General features: G+C 47.7%; 1 protein-coding gene across 1 annotated transcript; it reads right to left on the minus strand.

Annotated features, from left to right (window-relative positions):
• Positions 1 to 9238: 9238 nt before the first annotated feature.
• On the minus strand, positions 9239 to 14447 carry MPZ (myelin protein zero). The gene is given in 6 exon segments (XM_019433344.2): positions 9239 to 10469; positions 10594 to 10651; positions 10814 to 10949; positions 11199 to 11412; positions 11651 to 11817; positions 14307 to 14447. Coding segments are annotated over 6 exon segments (936 nt in total). The 5' UTR covers positions 14374 to 14447; the 3' UTR covers positions 9239 to 10175.

Here is a 14447-nt window from a genome sequence, read left to right on the forward strand (position 1 = left end):
AAGATCTACTCTCTTAGCAACATTCAAGTCTATGATAGTATTATTAGCTAGTATCACTATGCTGTACATTAGATCCCCAAACTTGTTAATCTTATACTGGTGTAACTTCTATTGCACTACTGGGCATTTATCCAAGGGATACAGGTGTGCTGTTTCGAAGGGGCACATGCACCACAATGTTTATAACAGCGCTATCGACAACAGCCAGAGTAGGGAAGGAGCCCAAATATCCACCGATGGATGAATGGATAAAGAAGATATGGTATATATATATACGTGGGGACAGTATATATGTGTATATATATATGTATATATATATATACGTGGGGACAGTATATATGTATATATATATGTACATATACACACACACACACACACACACACATATATATATATATACACGTATACACACACACACACACACACACAATGGAGTATTACTCGGCAATCAAAAAGAATGAAATTTTGCCATTTGCAACTACGTGGATGGAACTAGAGGGTATTATGCTAAGTGAAATTAGTCAGTTGGAGAAAGACAAATACCACATGACTTCACTCACATGAGGACTTTAAGAGACAAAACGGCTGACCAGAAGGGAAGGGAAACAAAAATAATATAAAAACAGGGAGGGGGACAGGGGCACCTGAGTATCTCAGTCAGTTAAGCGTCCAACTTTGGCTCAGATCATGATCTCGAGGTTCGTGAGTTTGAGCCCCGAGTTGAGCTCTGTGCTGATGGCTCAGAGCCTGGAGCCTGCAACAGATTCTGTGTCCCTCTCTCTCTGCCCCTCCCCCACTTGCACTCTGTCTCTCTCTGTCTCTCAAAAATGAATAAGTGTTAAAAAAAATTAAAAAATAAAAACAGGGAGGGGGACAAAGCATAAGAGCCTCTTAAACATAGAGAACAAAGCGTTGCTGGAGGGGTTGGGGGGGATGGGCTAAATGGGTCAGGGGCATTAAGGAATCTACTCCTGAAATCACTGTTGCACTATATGCTAACTAACTTAGATGTAAATTTAAAAATGAATAAATAAATTAAAAAATAAATAAAAATAAAATCTTTAGGGGCACCTGGGTGGTTCACTTGGTTAAGCGTCCAACTCTTGATTTTGGCTCAGATCATGATCTCACAGTTAGTAAGTTCAAGCCCCGGGTCGGGCTCTGCGCTGGCAGCACAGAGCCTCCTTGAGATTCTCTCTCTCTGCCCCTCCCCTCCCGGTGCATGCTCTCTCTCTCTTTCTCAAGAATAAGCATTTTTAAAAACTAAAATCTTTAAAATAAATAAAACCTTCTAGATGACTCCAAAGCACTTTCTAAGGAAAGAAGCTGTTATGGAAGGCTTTTCTGATTTGGGCCATAATTCCTTTCATTCTAACACCAATCTAGTAATCTGACATTCAGTACATCTCTTGTACAGGTTCTGTTCCCAATTCCAGAGGGTTTGTTTTTGTGTGTGTATGATTTTCCCGCACCACCATGCAATTCTCTGACACTAGCTGGGCATCCTACAATTCAACTCAATTCTAACACTGTCTACCCGGAGATAATGTCAGACCCACAGTTTACGGGCTTGGTCCTACAAAACTGCTCCTTGCCCCCTTCGGATGCCCGTTGGGAGTCCAAGGTTTTTACCTGGGCTTCTGACCCACCTGCTATATAGGTCATAGGTTTCAATAACCTCCTCCTTGGATTTGATTAATTTGCTAGAGCAGCTCACAGAATTCAGAGACATTTTACTTACTAGATTACTGGCTCATTCTAAAAAAACATCATGCTAGAACAGCCAGGTAGAACAGATACACGGGGCAATGTATGGGGAAGGGACAAGGAGCTTCCGTGCCCTTGCCAAGTGCACCACTGTCCCCACACTTCCGAGGGTTTCCCAACCCAGAAGCTCTCCTTGTAGTTTTTTGTTTTGTTTTGTTTTTAATGTTAGTTTATTTTTGAGACAGTGCAAGCTGGGGAGGGACAGAGAGGGGGACAGAGGATCTGAAGTGGGTTCTTCGCTGACACCAGTGAGCCCCATGCAGGACTCAACTCACCAACTGTGAGATCACGACCTGAGCTGAAGTCGTCACGCTCAACCCACTGAGCCACCCAGGCGCCCCTCCTTTTAAGCTTTTATGGAGGTTTCATTCCATAGACATGACTGATTAACTCATTGGCCACTGGTGATCGAGTCAACCTTGAAGCCCCTGTCCCCTCTCTGGAGGTCAGGGGGACGGGACTGAAAGTTCCAAACCTCTAATCACTTGGCTGCTTCTCCCAACCCAGCATCATCTTTAGGTTAAGTAGAGCTTCCCTAACTTTGCCTCATTAACATAACAAATGATACCTTTATTGTAGTCACCAGGAAGTTCAAGAAACAGGACAAAGACCAAAGATGTGTGGTTTCTTTTAATTTTTAAAAATGTTTATTTTGGGGCGCCTGGGTGGCTCAGTCAGTTAAGCGTCCGACTCTGGCTCAAGTAATGATCTCACAGCTTGTGGGTTCGAGCCCCGCGTCGGGCTCTGGGCCTGGAGCCTGCTTCGGATTCTGTGTCTCCCTCTCTCTCTCTGCCCCTCTCCCACTCATGCTCTGTCTCTGCCAATCAAAAATAAAGAAACGTAATAATAAAAAAAAATTTTTTTTAACGTTTATTTTTGAGAGAGAAAGAGAGTGCGTGCAAGCAGGGTAGGGGCAGAGAGAAAGGGGGACAGAGGATCCGAAGCAGGCTCTGTGCTGACAGCAGGACTCGAACTCCCAAACTGTGAGATCATGACCCCAGCCGAAGTCGGACGCTTAACTGACTGAGCCACCCAGTCACCCTGAACCAAGTGTTGTTTAATCCACTTAGCCATAAGATTGGGTATACACAATATCAGATTACCATTAATGGAAACTATATATAAAAAAACAAGCTTTTTTTTTTTTTCCTCCAGAAGGTAAGTTGTATGAGCAGGAGGTTCAAGATCCTTTCACACTGCTCCTGCTGTATTGCTTCTCTTCCTCAATGCTTGACCAGTTGGCTGAATTAAAAAAAAATTTCAGCCTGGTTTATATGTGCTGGTAGTGCCCCAAAGCAAAGAGCTATAGGGGTGCCTGGCTGGCTCAGTTGGAAAAGCATGAGACTTTTGCTCTTGGGGTCATGAGTTTGAGCCCCACATTAAGTGTAGAGATTATTTAAAAAAAAAAAAAACTTCAAAAGGGAAGAGCTATACCATTACAGCCCCACTCAGGAGTGACACCGAAGGACAATGGTAAAGGAAAATTCTCTCAGTGAAGGAAAAAGACTAGTCTTGGTGGCCAGTACATTTGGTTGTTCACTGTCGGCAGTGAGCGATGGCCAGAGGTATAGATCTATCCTGATTCAAGGGCAGTTACTAATGGTTTGGCTGGATGGTCAGAGACCAGAAAGCACAGGGTTCTAACACTGGTGGCAAGGAAGCCTGGGGAAGAGATGTTCCAATGGAATGCTGAGAATGGGCTCAGACTGTGTGTGTCCACCAAGGGCCTCTGTCCTTGCTCACCCCGGTGCTTGCTCAATGGTCTCTTGAATAAAGTGGCCATGTTGACAGACATGGAGGCTATGAATGAGCTCAAAAACATAGATTTCTCTCTACCAAGGCTAATCTGGTTAGCGCTATTGCCGAATGCCAATATGTCAACAGCAGAGACCAACACTGAGTCCCTGATATGTACCATTCCCTGGGGGAACCAGCCAGACATCTGAATTGGTGGAAGCAATGAAAATTGAATGAAAAGCATTGGTGAATTCACAGAATGCTTTACACACAGTTGTAGCACTTCCTATAGCATTGTGTCTAATCGAGGAACTTACTGCATAGCAAGGGAAGGTGCGGTAATGGGATTGAAGTGGAATTCAGTGGTCTTACCACATACCCTACCATCTGGAATGAAGTGGTCTTACCATATCCCCCATCACCTGGAAGCCGATACCTGTTTGAAACATGGAAGGGCTTACTGAAGACCACAGCAACGGTTGGGAGACAACACCAAAGGAATGGAGTTCTGTCTCACAGACGCAACCTACGCTTTGAATCAGAGACCATTATATGGTGTCGTCTCCCCTACTACAGCAGAGTATGTGGTTCAGAAGTCAGGGGTGGGAGTGGAGTGGTTCTTTCACTGTTACACCTAATAACCCCCTCACAGAATTTTTGTTTCTCTCAGCAACTTCGGGCTCTGTTGGTTTGAAGGACTTTGTTCCCAAACGGAGAATGTTTCCACCAGGGAACACGATGGTTCCATTGACTTGGAAGATGAGACTGTCACCTGGTCCTTCGGGACTCCATGTACCACTGAACCAAGAGGTCCAGGGATTACTCAGCTGGCTGGTGTGGTTGATCCTGATAACCTGGGGGAATTTGGGTTGCTGCTGCCCACTGGGAGCAGCAAGAACTATTTCGGAGAACCCAGGGGATTCTCTGGGCCCACTTAGTACTTCCATGCCTAATAGTAAAGGTTAATGGAAAAATGTAGCAGCGGAAAAAAAGGCAGGACAATTGAGGGCTCAGACCTTGAGCCGGAACTGGAAGTTTGGGTCACTTTGCCAGGTAAAGAACCTTGACTATCTGAGATTCTGGCTGAGGGCAGGGAAAATACGGAATGAATGGGGGAAGCAGTTCATAGATATCAATTATGGCTTCTTGATCAGTCACAGAAATGAGGACTATAGCGATGTGACAACATTTTCTTTTTTTTTTTTTTTATTTATTTTTGGGACAGAGAGAGACAGAGCATGAACGGGGGAGGGGCAGAGAGAGAGGGAGACACAGAATCAGAAACAGGCTCCAGGCTCCGAGCCATCAGCCCAGAGCCTGACGCGGGGCTCGAACTCACGGACCGCGAGATCATGACCTGGCTGAAGTCGGACGCTTAACCGACTGCGCCACCCAGGCGCCCCTGTGACAACATTTTCTATTTGCTTGTTTTAGATATGTGTTGGTCTAAATTAGGCATTTTATTCTGAGGAGTAACTAATGTAGCCGGATGAGCATCGTGACGGATGGCCTGTTTGAGGAGCCGTGAGGAGTGTGTGTAAGTCTGCGTGTGTGTGTAAGTCTGTGTGTGTAAGTCTGACTGCAGCCTCCCTACCCCACCCTCGCTCCACACATGAATAGTTGTCCAATTTCTTAGGTGTTTTCAGGCAGGGTAGCAAATTCATACACTAAGAGTCGTCAGGCAGGTAGGGAAGTGAGCAGTGAGTATGGAGGCCTCACTTGAAGTGGGGGGAAGGGGAAGCAATATTCAACTTGAGATGATTGTTGCCCTGTGACAATCAAATGTAGCTTTCATTTGGATAAACAAATAACACATCATGTGGGACAAACAAAAGATGTCTTCCAGGTTGCTTCTTTTTTTTTTTTTTAATTTTTTTTTAATGTTTATTTATTTTTGAGACAGAGAGAGACAGAGCATGAACGGGGGAGGGTCAGAGAGAGGGAGACACAGAATCTGAAACAGTCTCCAGGCTCTGAGCTGTCGGCACAGAGCCCGACGCGGGGCTCGAACTCACGGAATGCGAGATCATGACCTGAGCTGAAGTCGGCCGCTTAACCGACTGAGCCACCCAGGCGCCCCCGGGGTTGCTTCAATCTCTACTTTAAGACGAATTCATGATTTCTCAAATAGGGAGGAGAAACACGAGGATAGTGTTTCAAGGAAGCCAAGAATTAGAGTGGTACCAGAAAGAGGAAGTGGTTGATAATGTTGAATGTTGAGAGACAGGTGCATATGAGTGGGGGGGTGGGGGCTGGGGAGTGGAGGGGTGGGACAAGGGGAGGAGGGGCAGAGGGAGAGAGAGAGAGAAAGAGAGAGAGAGAGAGAGAGCGCGCGAGCGCTCCTGCACTCAAGTGGGGGAGGGGTAGAAGGAGACAGAGAGAATCTTAGGCAGGCTCCTCGTTCATCATGGAGTCCGATGCAGGGCTCGATCCCACGACCCTGGAATCATGACCTGAGCCGAAATCAAAAGTTGGTTCCTCAACTGACTGAGTCACCCAGGTGCCCCTAGTTTCATTTCTAATATATTGTTCCGTTAAAGTGGTTCAAGATTTTATGCGCTTATTATAAGATTTCTGAACTTCCTGACTTGCTTAAAAGACTTCCTCATCTGGAGATTAAGCAAATATTCTTATACATGATGTGTTATTTGTTTATCCAAATGAAAGCTACATTTGATTGTCACAGGGCAACAATCATCTTAAGTTGAATATTGCTTCCCCCCCCCACTTTTGATATTTGTGTATATATATATATATATATATATGTATATATTTTACATTTGATTTTAATTTTGAATACAAAACGATAAAGATCTTACTTTGTTTTCTTCCAGACACACATGTCAATTATGCTGATATCTTTTATTAAATAATCCATTTATTTACTACTGAACTAGAATGTTACTTTCATAATATAATATAGCCTCACACTTATTTGCATGTTTCTGGACTCTGTAGTCTGTTCCACTGGTAAGGACTCTTCAGCTCAGACTCTCAATTTCATTGAGTTGTGACTAAACTTCTTCTCCCCCCCCTAAAAAAGCTATATGGCCTCTATTAGCCTTGATTTTCCATTTTTTTGGCATTGTGATAAAATACCCTTAACATAAAATCTACGATCTTGGGGCACCTGGGTGGCTCAGTCGGTAGAGCGTCCGGACTCCTGATTTCGGCGCAGGTCACGATCTCATGGTTCATTTCCTGGAACAGAGCCCCGCAACGGGCTCTGTGCTCAGAGTGTGGAGCCTGCTGGGGATTCTGTCTCTCCCTTTCTCTCTGCCCCTCCCCTACTCACTCTCTCTCTCAAAATAAATATATGTTTATAATATAAAAGAAATAAATACACTTAAAAAATTTACCACCTTAACTATTTTTTTTTGTACAGTTCAGTGGTATTACGCACATCTGTAATACTCTGCAGCCGTCACCATTTTCCGTCACCATAACTCTTCGTCTTATAAAACTGAAACTCTACACCTATTAAACAATAACTCCTCTGTCTCCCCTTCCCTCAGTCCCCGGAAACCACCATTCTACTCTCTGTCTGGACGATCGGGACTACTCTAAGTACATATCCTATAAGTGGAATCACACGATAGTTGTCTTTTTTGTGACTGGCTTATTTTACATAGCATAGTGTCCTCAAGTTCAATCACGTTGTAGCATAAGTCAGAATTTTCTTCCTTTCTGAAGAATAGTCAATTGCATGCATATACCACATTTTGCTTCTCTGATCACCCATCCACAGACATTTGGGTTGCTTCCACACTTTAGCTGCTGTGAATAATACTGTTGGGAACAGGGCTGTACAAATACCTCTTTAAGGCCCTGCTTGCAATCCTTTTGGGTATACATCCAAAAGCTGAATTGTTGAATCATATGGTAATTCTATATTTCATTATTTAAAAAATCTCCATATTGTTTTCCCCAGGGGCTGTACCAAATTACATTCCCACCAACAGGGTACAAGGCTTCTAATTTTTCCACATCCTCTCCAGCACTTGTCATTGCGTTTTGTTTTGTTGGGTTTTTTTAATGTTTATTTATTTTTGACAGAGAGGGAGAGAGAGAGAGAGAGAGCGCGCGCGCGCATGCGCGCGCATGAGTGGGGGAGGGGAAGAGAGACAGAGGGAGACACAGACTCGAAGCAGCCTCCAGGCTCTGTCAGCCCAGAGCCCAACGTGGGGCTCAAACTCACAGACCGTGAGATCATGACCTGAGCCGAAGTCGGATGCTCAACCGAGCCACCCAGGTGCCCCTTGTTTTGGTTTTTTGATAGGAGCCATCCTAATGGGTGTGAAGTGGTCTATCTCATTGTAGTTTTGATTTGCATTTATCCAATGAAATCTATTCGCTTTTGTATTGAAATGAATTTGGGTTAATTTTTCTTTATAAAAAAGTAGAAGACCGGGCTGCCTGGGTGGCTCAGTTAGTTGCGCGTCCGACTCTTGATTTCAGGCTCAGGTCTTGATCCCAGAGTTATGGGATCTAGCCCTGTGTTGGGGGCTCTGGGCTGAGCATGAAGCCTGCTTAAGATTCTCTCTCTGTCTCTCTCTCTCTTACTCTCTCTCACTCTGCTCCTCTCCACCCCCACTTGTGCACACTGTCTCTCTAAAATAAAAAAAAATGTTTTTTAATAAAAAAATAAAAAAGCAGAAGACATGGCTTGAAATAAATGAAAGCACTCTGGATTTGGGCAAAGCCGGTGTTAAAAAAATCTTATCTTTAACCTCTTAATAAGGTGAAGAAATGACTTGCAGGAATCTTGGGGTTTTTTTTGCCATCAGTGACCCCCCAGGAAACTTTTATATATATCTTTCCACAATCATCTTAGTATCCCAGGCCATTAATGGTGTACCTACGTTAGCATACCAACAAACTAGATAATGAGGTATTAATAGCATAGCTAAAATAATGCACCAACTAAAGTTACACATGCCTGTGTTGGTAGGGGGAATGGGATTTATGCTAATTCGTAAAGTGTAATCCTTTAGGCAAGATGTAGAAATATCTTCAAGCAATCTTTTTAGAGAGGGAGACAGTGAGGAGGGGGAGAGAGAGAGGGGGAGAGGGAGAGAGAGAAAGAGAGAGAAAGAGAGAATTCCAAGCAGGCTCCATGATCAGTGAGGAGCCTGCTGTGGGGCTCAATCCCATGACCTTGGGATCATGACCTGAGCCGAAATCAAGAGCCGGACACTCAACCAACTGAGTCACCCAGGCGCCCCTGTAGAAACATCTTTAAAAGACTGATCCTTAATATCTTAGTTGCATATCCATTTATGGTTTACAAAGGTTTCCATATACAGGATCTCATTTGCTTCTCAAAAAAATTAAGCAGGGCAGGTATCATCTCAATTTACAAAGGCAGAAACAGAAAAGTCAAATAACCAGCCATGGGCCACACAGATGGGTGGGCATATTTTAAAAACTCAGATCCTGGTAAAGAGGGAGTCTGTGTTCTAACCCATGTAAACACAGAGGCTGATACACAGTTCAGCACACAGGATAAACTCACTGGATATTTGCTGAAGGCGTCTTGGGAGCCTATTTCAGAGATCTTTCCACTGTACTATGGGAGGTCCGTAACATAAAGCCAAATTCTTAACAACCGAAACCAGGTGATGAGGAAGAGGACTGGGAGAGGGGAAGGAAGGGGGAACGTAGGGGGCCGGGGATGGAATAGGGGGCAGGGATATTCCCAGGAGAATGAGGAAGTTGGAGATGGAGGCAGCACTTCTGGAAATGTCAGTGTTTATTAAACATTTAAGGACATTTGGGAGTTTGAGAAGAAATATACAGAATGTAGAAAAATCCTAAGAGTCCCCTGTGGCTGGGAGTGCAGCCTTCCCCTCCCCCCCCACTTCCCGTTTATTTTTCCTTTCTGTTTGGTTGTTTAAAGCCCTTTCTTAAGGCTTATTTGCCCCGTCCTCAATGCCCTGACCTGTGAGGATTCTTTGTCTCTCTCTGTCTCTCCTTCCCCAAGACCTCAAGTCCCGGAACGGTGCCCTAAAGTGGTCAGGGGCACCAGTCCTGTAGCTGAGGATTGAGGACCAGGGGCCCCTCTGCTTGGGCTAGCTCTCCATGAAGGATTTAATGGGGAGGGGGGAGGGGGAAATGCAAAAACCACATGACGTCATTGGTACTCAGTCATGGGGGGAGGGCGCCGGTAAACAAACAAACAAGACTGGATTAAAAAATAAAAAATAACTAACAACCTAAATAAACCCTGAAGGAGAGTCTGATCTGGATGTTCTGGGTGTTAGCCGGGAGGACAGAATATGGAGCTGGACCACCTGATGAAGGGGAGGGAGGGTCAGAAAGAAAAGAAGGAGGGACAGGCCGGGTGCCGCAAGGGATGGGAACGCCAGGTGGCCTGGAGCTGAGGCACGGGGTATCAAGGTCCCTTTCTTCTCGGTGCCAGAGGGACGGGCACCAAACACACAGTCCTTGGGGCCGGTGAAGGGGAGGGTGAGGCCCCTGGGTTCCCAGAAAGCCGTGGGTGCAGGTGGGGGGAGATGGGAGGGGCCTGGGGCATGAACTTTGGAATGAAACTTACATCTCAAAGGGTGCTGAGGGCAGGGCAGGGCTGGGGAGTTAAGGAGGAAAGCACCTAGACGGGGGGAAGAAGAGGAGCCTAGGTCCCCCTGCTCTGGGAGGGCCCAGGGGGGTGGTCACTTGTCGGAGTCCAGACCCATCATGTTCTTGAGGGCGTTCTTGAGGCTGGTTCTGCTGGGGGACTTGACCGCAGGCCGGAGCTCCGAGCTCTGGTCATCCTTCCGCAGTTCCATCTCTATGACCACCACCTGAGAGCCTTTGGTGGGCTCCCGCCCTGACCCCCGACCCCCCGCCCGGCCCGCTAACCGCTATTTCTTATCCTTGCGAGACTCCCCCAGCCCCTTGGCCTTCTTTTCACTGGCAGCTTTGGTGCTTCTGCTGTGGTCCAGCATGGCATACAGCGCTGGCGTCTGCAGGGAGGGGGTCACACCTCAGTCACCCTTCTGGGGGGGCCCAGCCCCACCCTGGTCCCATCCCATCCCTTACTGCTGCCAGGTAGCTCCGCGCCTTGTCCAGGCCCCGAGTTCCACTGACCTGCCGGCCGCGCTTCGAGTCCTTCGCAGCCTTGTGCAATTTCCCCTTCTCCATGGCGCTGCAGGGAAAGGCGGTGCTGTGGGTTTGCCCCGCTCCAGGCCCGGGCCCCCCTGGAGAGCAGCTATAGCTTCCTCCTCCCTTTGCCGCTCCCCCCCCCAAGAAGTTTCTGCCCCGATGGGGAACAGCGGGGTTAAAGGGAGGGTCGCCAGGCTCCCCTTACCTGAGCCTCCTCTGCAGGGCCGCCTGTCTGCGTAGCCAGCAGTATCGGGTCAGATAGAAAAGCAGCAGCAGCAACAGCACCACCCCCAAGACACCGCCGATCACGGCTCCCAGCACCACCCCGTACCTCGTAGGCACTAGGAGGGGAGGGAAAACAAGTAAAGGGGTGAGCGGGGCCACGCACCTTCGGTTCCTGGCCCCACACCCATTCCCTGCTGTTTCCGACATACAGCGCTCAGCCACGGCTGTCTTCTGCCCGCCCTCCCAGAGCCTGAAGGGCATTAGCCCAGGTATTTTGCCTCTTCCCCCAGCCCTTCCCTCCCCCCCACCCCCCACCCCCAGTCCTCCCTGTATTGCCAGACCCCCTGGGCCATCTCCTCTCACACCTTTTTCAAAGACATAGAGTGTGACCTGAGAAGTCTTGCCCACTATGTCTGGTGGGTTTTTGACGTCACAGGTGAAAGTGCCGTTGTCACTGTAGTCCAGGTTGTGTATGACAATAGAGCCATCCTTCCAGTGAGGGTCCCCTACCCACTGGATGCGCTCTTTGAAGGTCCCCACCTCGTCAATGTAGGGTTGTCCCTTGGCATAGTGGAAGATCTATGAGGAATGAGGGGAAGTATGTGGGTCTAGCCTCAGGGTAAGGGCTCCTGGGCTGGAGAGGGTAGTTGGGGGTGGGGGAGACAGTGTAGATAGGCCCTAGTCAGATGGCTACTTACCTTGCCACAGTTAGGGTTAGGGCTCAAAGGATGTCCCCTCGGTTGCCCAAGTGCTCTTTTCTGTTGTTCTTCAGAGCACCGTTTGGTTATCCAATCCCAGGACGCCCCCAGGCACTCACCGAGATAGCATCACGGCCCCCTTCGGGCTGGTAGCGCCAGGTGAAGGAGATGTCATCTGAGATCCACTCGCTGGACCAGAACGAGCAATGCAGGGTCACCCGGGAGCCCACGGCGCCATGGACCTCCTTGTCCGTGTAAACCACAATGGCCTGGGCCAGGGGGAGCACTGCAAGCAGAGAGGGGAGTCAGATGGGCGCCCGGGACCCACTAAGGGATCCAGAGGAAGCGAGACCAATAGGAAGCCAAGGGCTGAGTGGAGACCACAGCAAAGCTGGGGCAGAAATGATCCACTGTCAAGCCCAGATTTCTCTGGGCCAGCTGAAGAGTTAGGCAGAAATGCTGCGTTGGGTTCAAGTTCAGTGTGTTCATAAGAGGAAATGAAATCAGCAGTAACAGAACTCTCTTGAGGACTTCCAGAAGGTGGATTCTGTTTCCAAGTCTCCCTTTCCCTTTGGGTCAGTATTTAACTCTTAAGGTACCCCTAAGATGCAGGCTTCAAAAAATTTTAGTTTATAAGTTATATGGTAATACATATTGCATTCTTTTTTAGAAACCATTCAAATAGAGATAAAGCTAAAGTCTTTCTTTTAAAAAAAATGTTTTTTAATGCTTCTTTATTTCTGAGACAGAGAGAGAGCATGAGTCAGGGAGGGGCAGAGAGAGAGGGGGAGACACAGAATCAGAGGCAGGCTCCAGGCTCTGAGCTGTCAGCACAGAGCCCGACATGGGGCTTGAACTCACAAACCGCAAGATCATGACCTGAGCCAAAGTCAGACGCTCAACCGACTGGGCCACCCAGGCGCCCCGCTAGAGTCTTTCTTGACGCCTCCCCCAACAAATGCTTTTCCTGTAGTCCCCTCCCAAATATGACCACTGTCGATCAGTTTAGTAAGTAACCGTTTTCTATGTATCGAGTGCAGTGTAAACCCAACAAACTCAAAACATGAAATAGTTTTGTCTTATGGAGCTTTTCTTTCCTTTTTGCGATACATTGCATTATATTGTACTTGGCTTTTTTCACTTAAGAGGATGTATAATATGCCTATGTGTCTGAGGGAACTTCCCATGTTGATTCATAGAGATCAATCTTATTTTTAACAGCTGCGTAGTATTTCACAGCATCACACATTCAAATTTCTCACAGAAAAAAAATGAAGATAATTAAGACTGTTTATTCCTGGCCCAACTGTCCTCGCTGCTGCATCCCTGGTTGCCATACAGCTTGCTGTCGACTGGGAGGTCAGGGAGCTTCTCAGGGGAAGTTGGATACAGAGGAAGATCCCAAGCTCAGAGCTCAGATGACTTTGCATGTGAGCCCTCTGTGGCTTGACCCTTGTCACCCTCCTCTTGGCCATGCTGGCCCAGTGCCACTCCCAAGACTCACCCACACAAGGAAGGCCATTCCAGGGAGATTATGTGTGTGGGCTGGCCCGGGGTGGGGGCAACTGTAGACCCTTTTGTTCTATGGGAGGGGGAGGAAGCGACCAAACAAACAGAGACCCATTGTCTGACCAATGTTGGGGGCTCCTGCCATCCCCAGACCCCATCACCACCCCCCACTCCTGCTCCATAGTCTCAAATCTCCCACCTCAGCATGGAAGATCAGTGGCCCGCTTCTCCTTAGAGGTCTCTTGGGAATCCCAAATGCAACAACGAAGGTTATTCATTGGATCTAACTTCTATTCCTCCTGTTCTAACATCAACCACTGCCCTTCAGCCCTGCTCAATGGTACTATGAGAGGGACAGGTGCTAGAACAGAACCCTCTTCCTTATTCTCCAACACTCCTTCTCCCCATTGCCCTCACTATGACCTTCTCCAACTCCTTATCTTTAACATTTTCTCTGGGTGTCCCAGACTAGTCCAGCACAGCACCCAGAAGGGTCTGGATTCTGGGGTCAGGACTCAAAGAGCTGATATTCTGAGCCGTTCTCCCCGACCCCCAATTTGCCTACTACTCATCTATCGTGTTAGGCTTTGGGGTCGTTTGGAGAAGGGAACTGTCCATTCAAATATCTCTACTTTTGACTTTCATTTGCCCACCCAACATCTGCCATGGGGTGAGAAAGGGTTTGGTCACCTTATAAAGGAAGACTGCTTTAGATGGACAAGATCTTAGAATCTCATAGAACCTCCCTCCTACTCCTTTTGCCTGCATAATAGACAATGGATCCACAGAGAGAAACTGAGGCACCAAGAGACAAAGATTCGAGGAGTTGGGACCACAGACCTTGGGCTCCTTCCTTAGATCACATTTCCTGACCTTCCTATTCAGGGGAACTAAGGTTAAGTACCTCAGGCACTGCTAGGGAATGATTAGGTACCCGACCCAGGTGTCTGTCCTGTTCCTTACCACACCATAACACTGCTTCCCACCAGGTGCTCAGCATGGCTTTGGGGGCATGTTACTACCTTCCAACCTGGGTCCAGTCAGGTCCACCTCAGGGAAGCTCTCTACGCTCTTTTACCTTCTCCCTTCACAGAATACCTTTATTGTCTCCCTCTAAGCTATATATATTTTTTCTCCGACTATAATATCACCTTCCTGCTCCTGCTCACTCTTTGGTGGCGGTGGGGCATGCAGTGAAGGCAAGGAGAAGGTTGCTGAGAGGCAAGCTGAGCTCCAGGGCTCCCAGACTGGGGTGGCTCCACTTACCCAAAGAGGAGAAGAGCAGCGCAGCCAGGATAGGACTGGGGCTGGACGAGGGAGCCCCAGGAGCCATAGCTGGGGCAGGGGCAAGGGCTCGGAGCGTCTGTGGGGATGGGAGAGTGGGGGACAAGGAACTGAGCGGGGGGT

Source organism: Panthera pardus, unplaced genomic scaffold (assembly GCF_024362965.1).
Source record: "Panthera pardus isolate Hobbes unplaced genomic scaffold, ASM2436296v1 HiC_scaffold_21, whole genome shotgun sequence".
Lineage (NCBI taxonomy): Eukaryota > Metazoa > Chordata > Mammalia > Carnivora > Felidae > Panthera > Panthera pardus.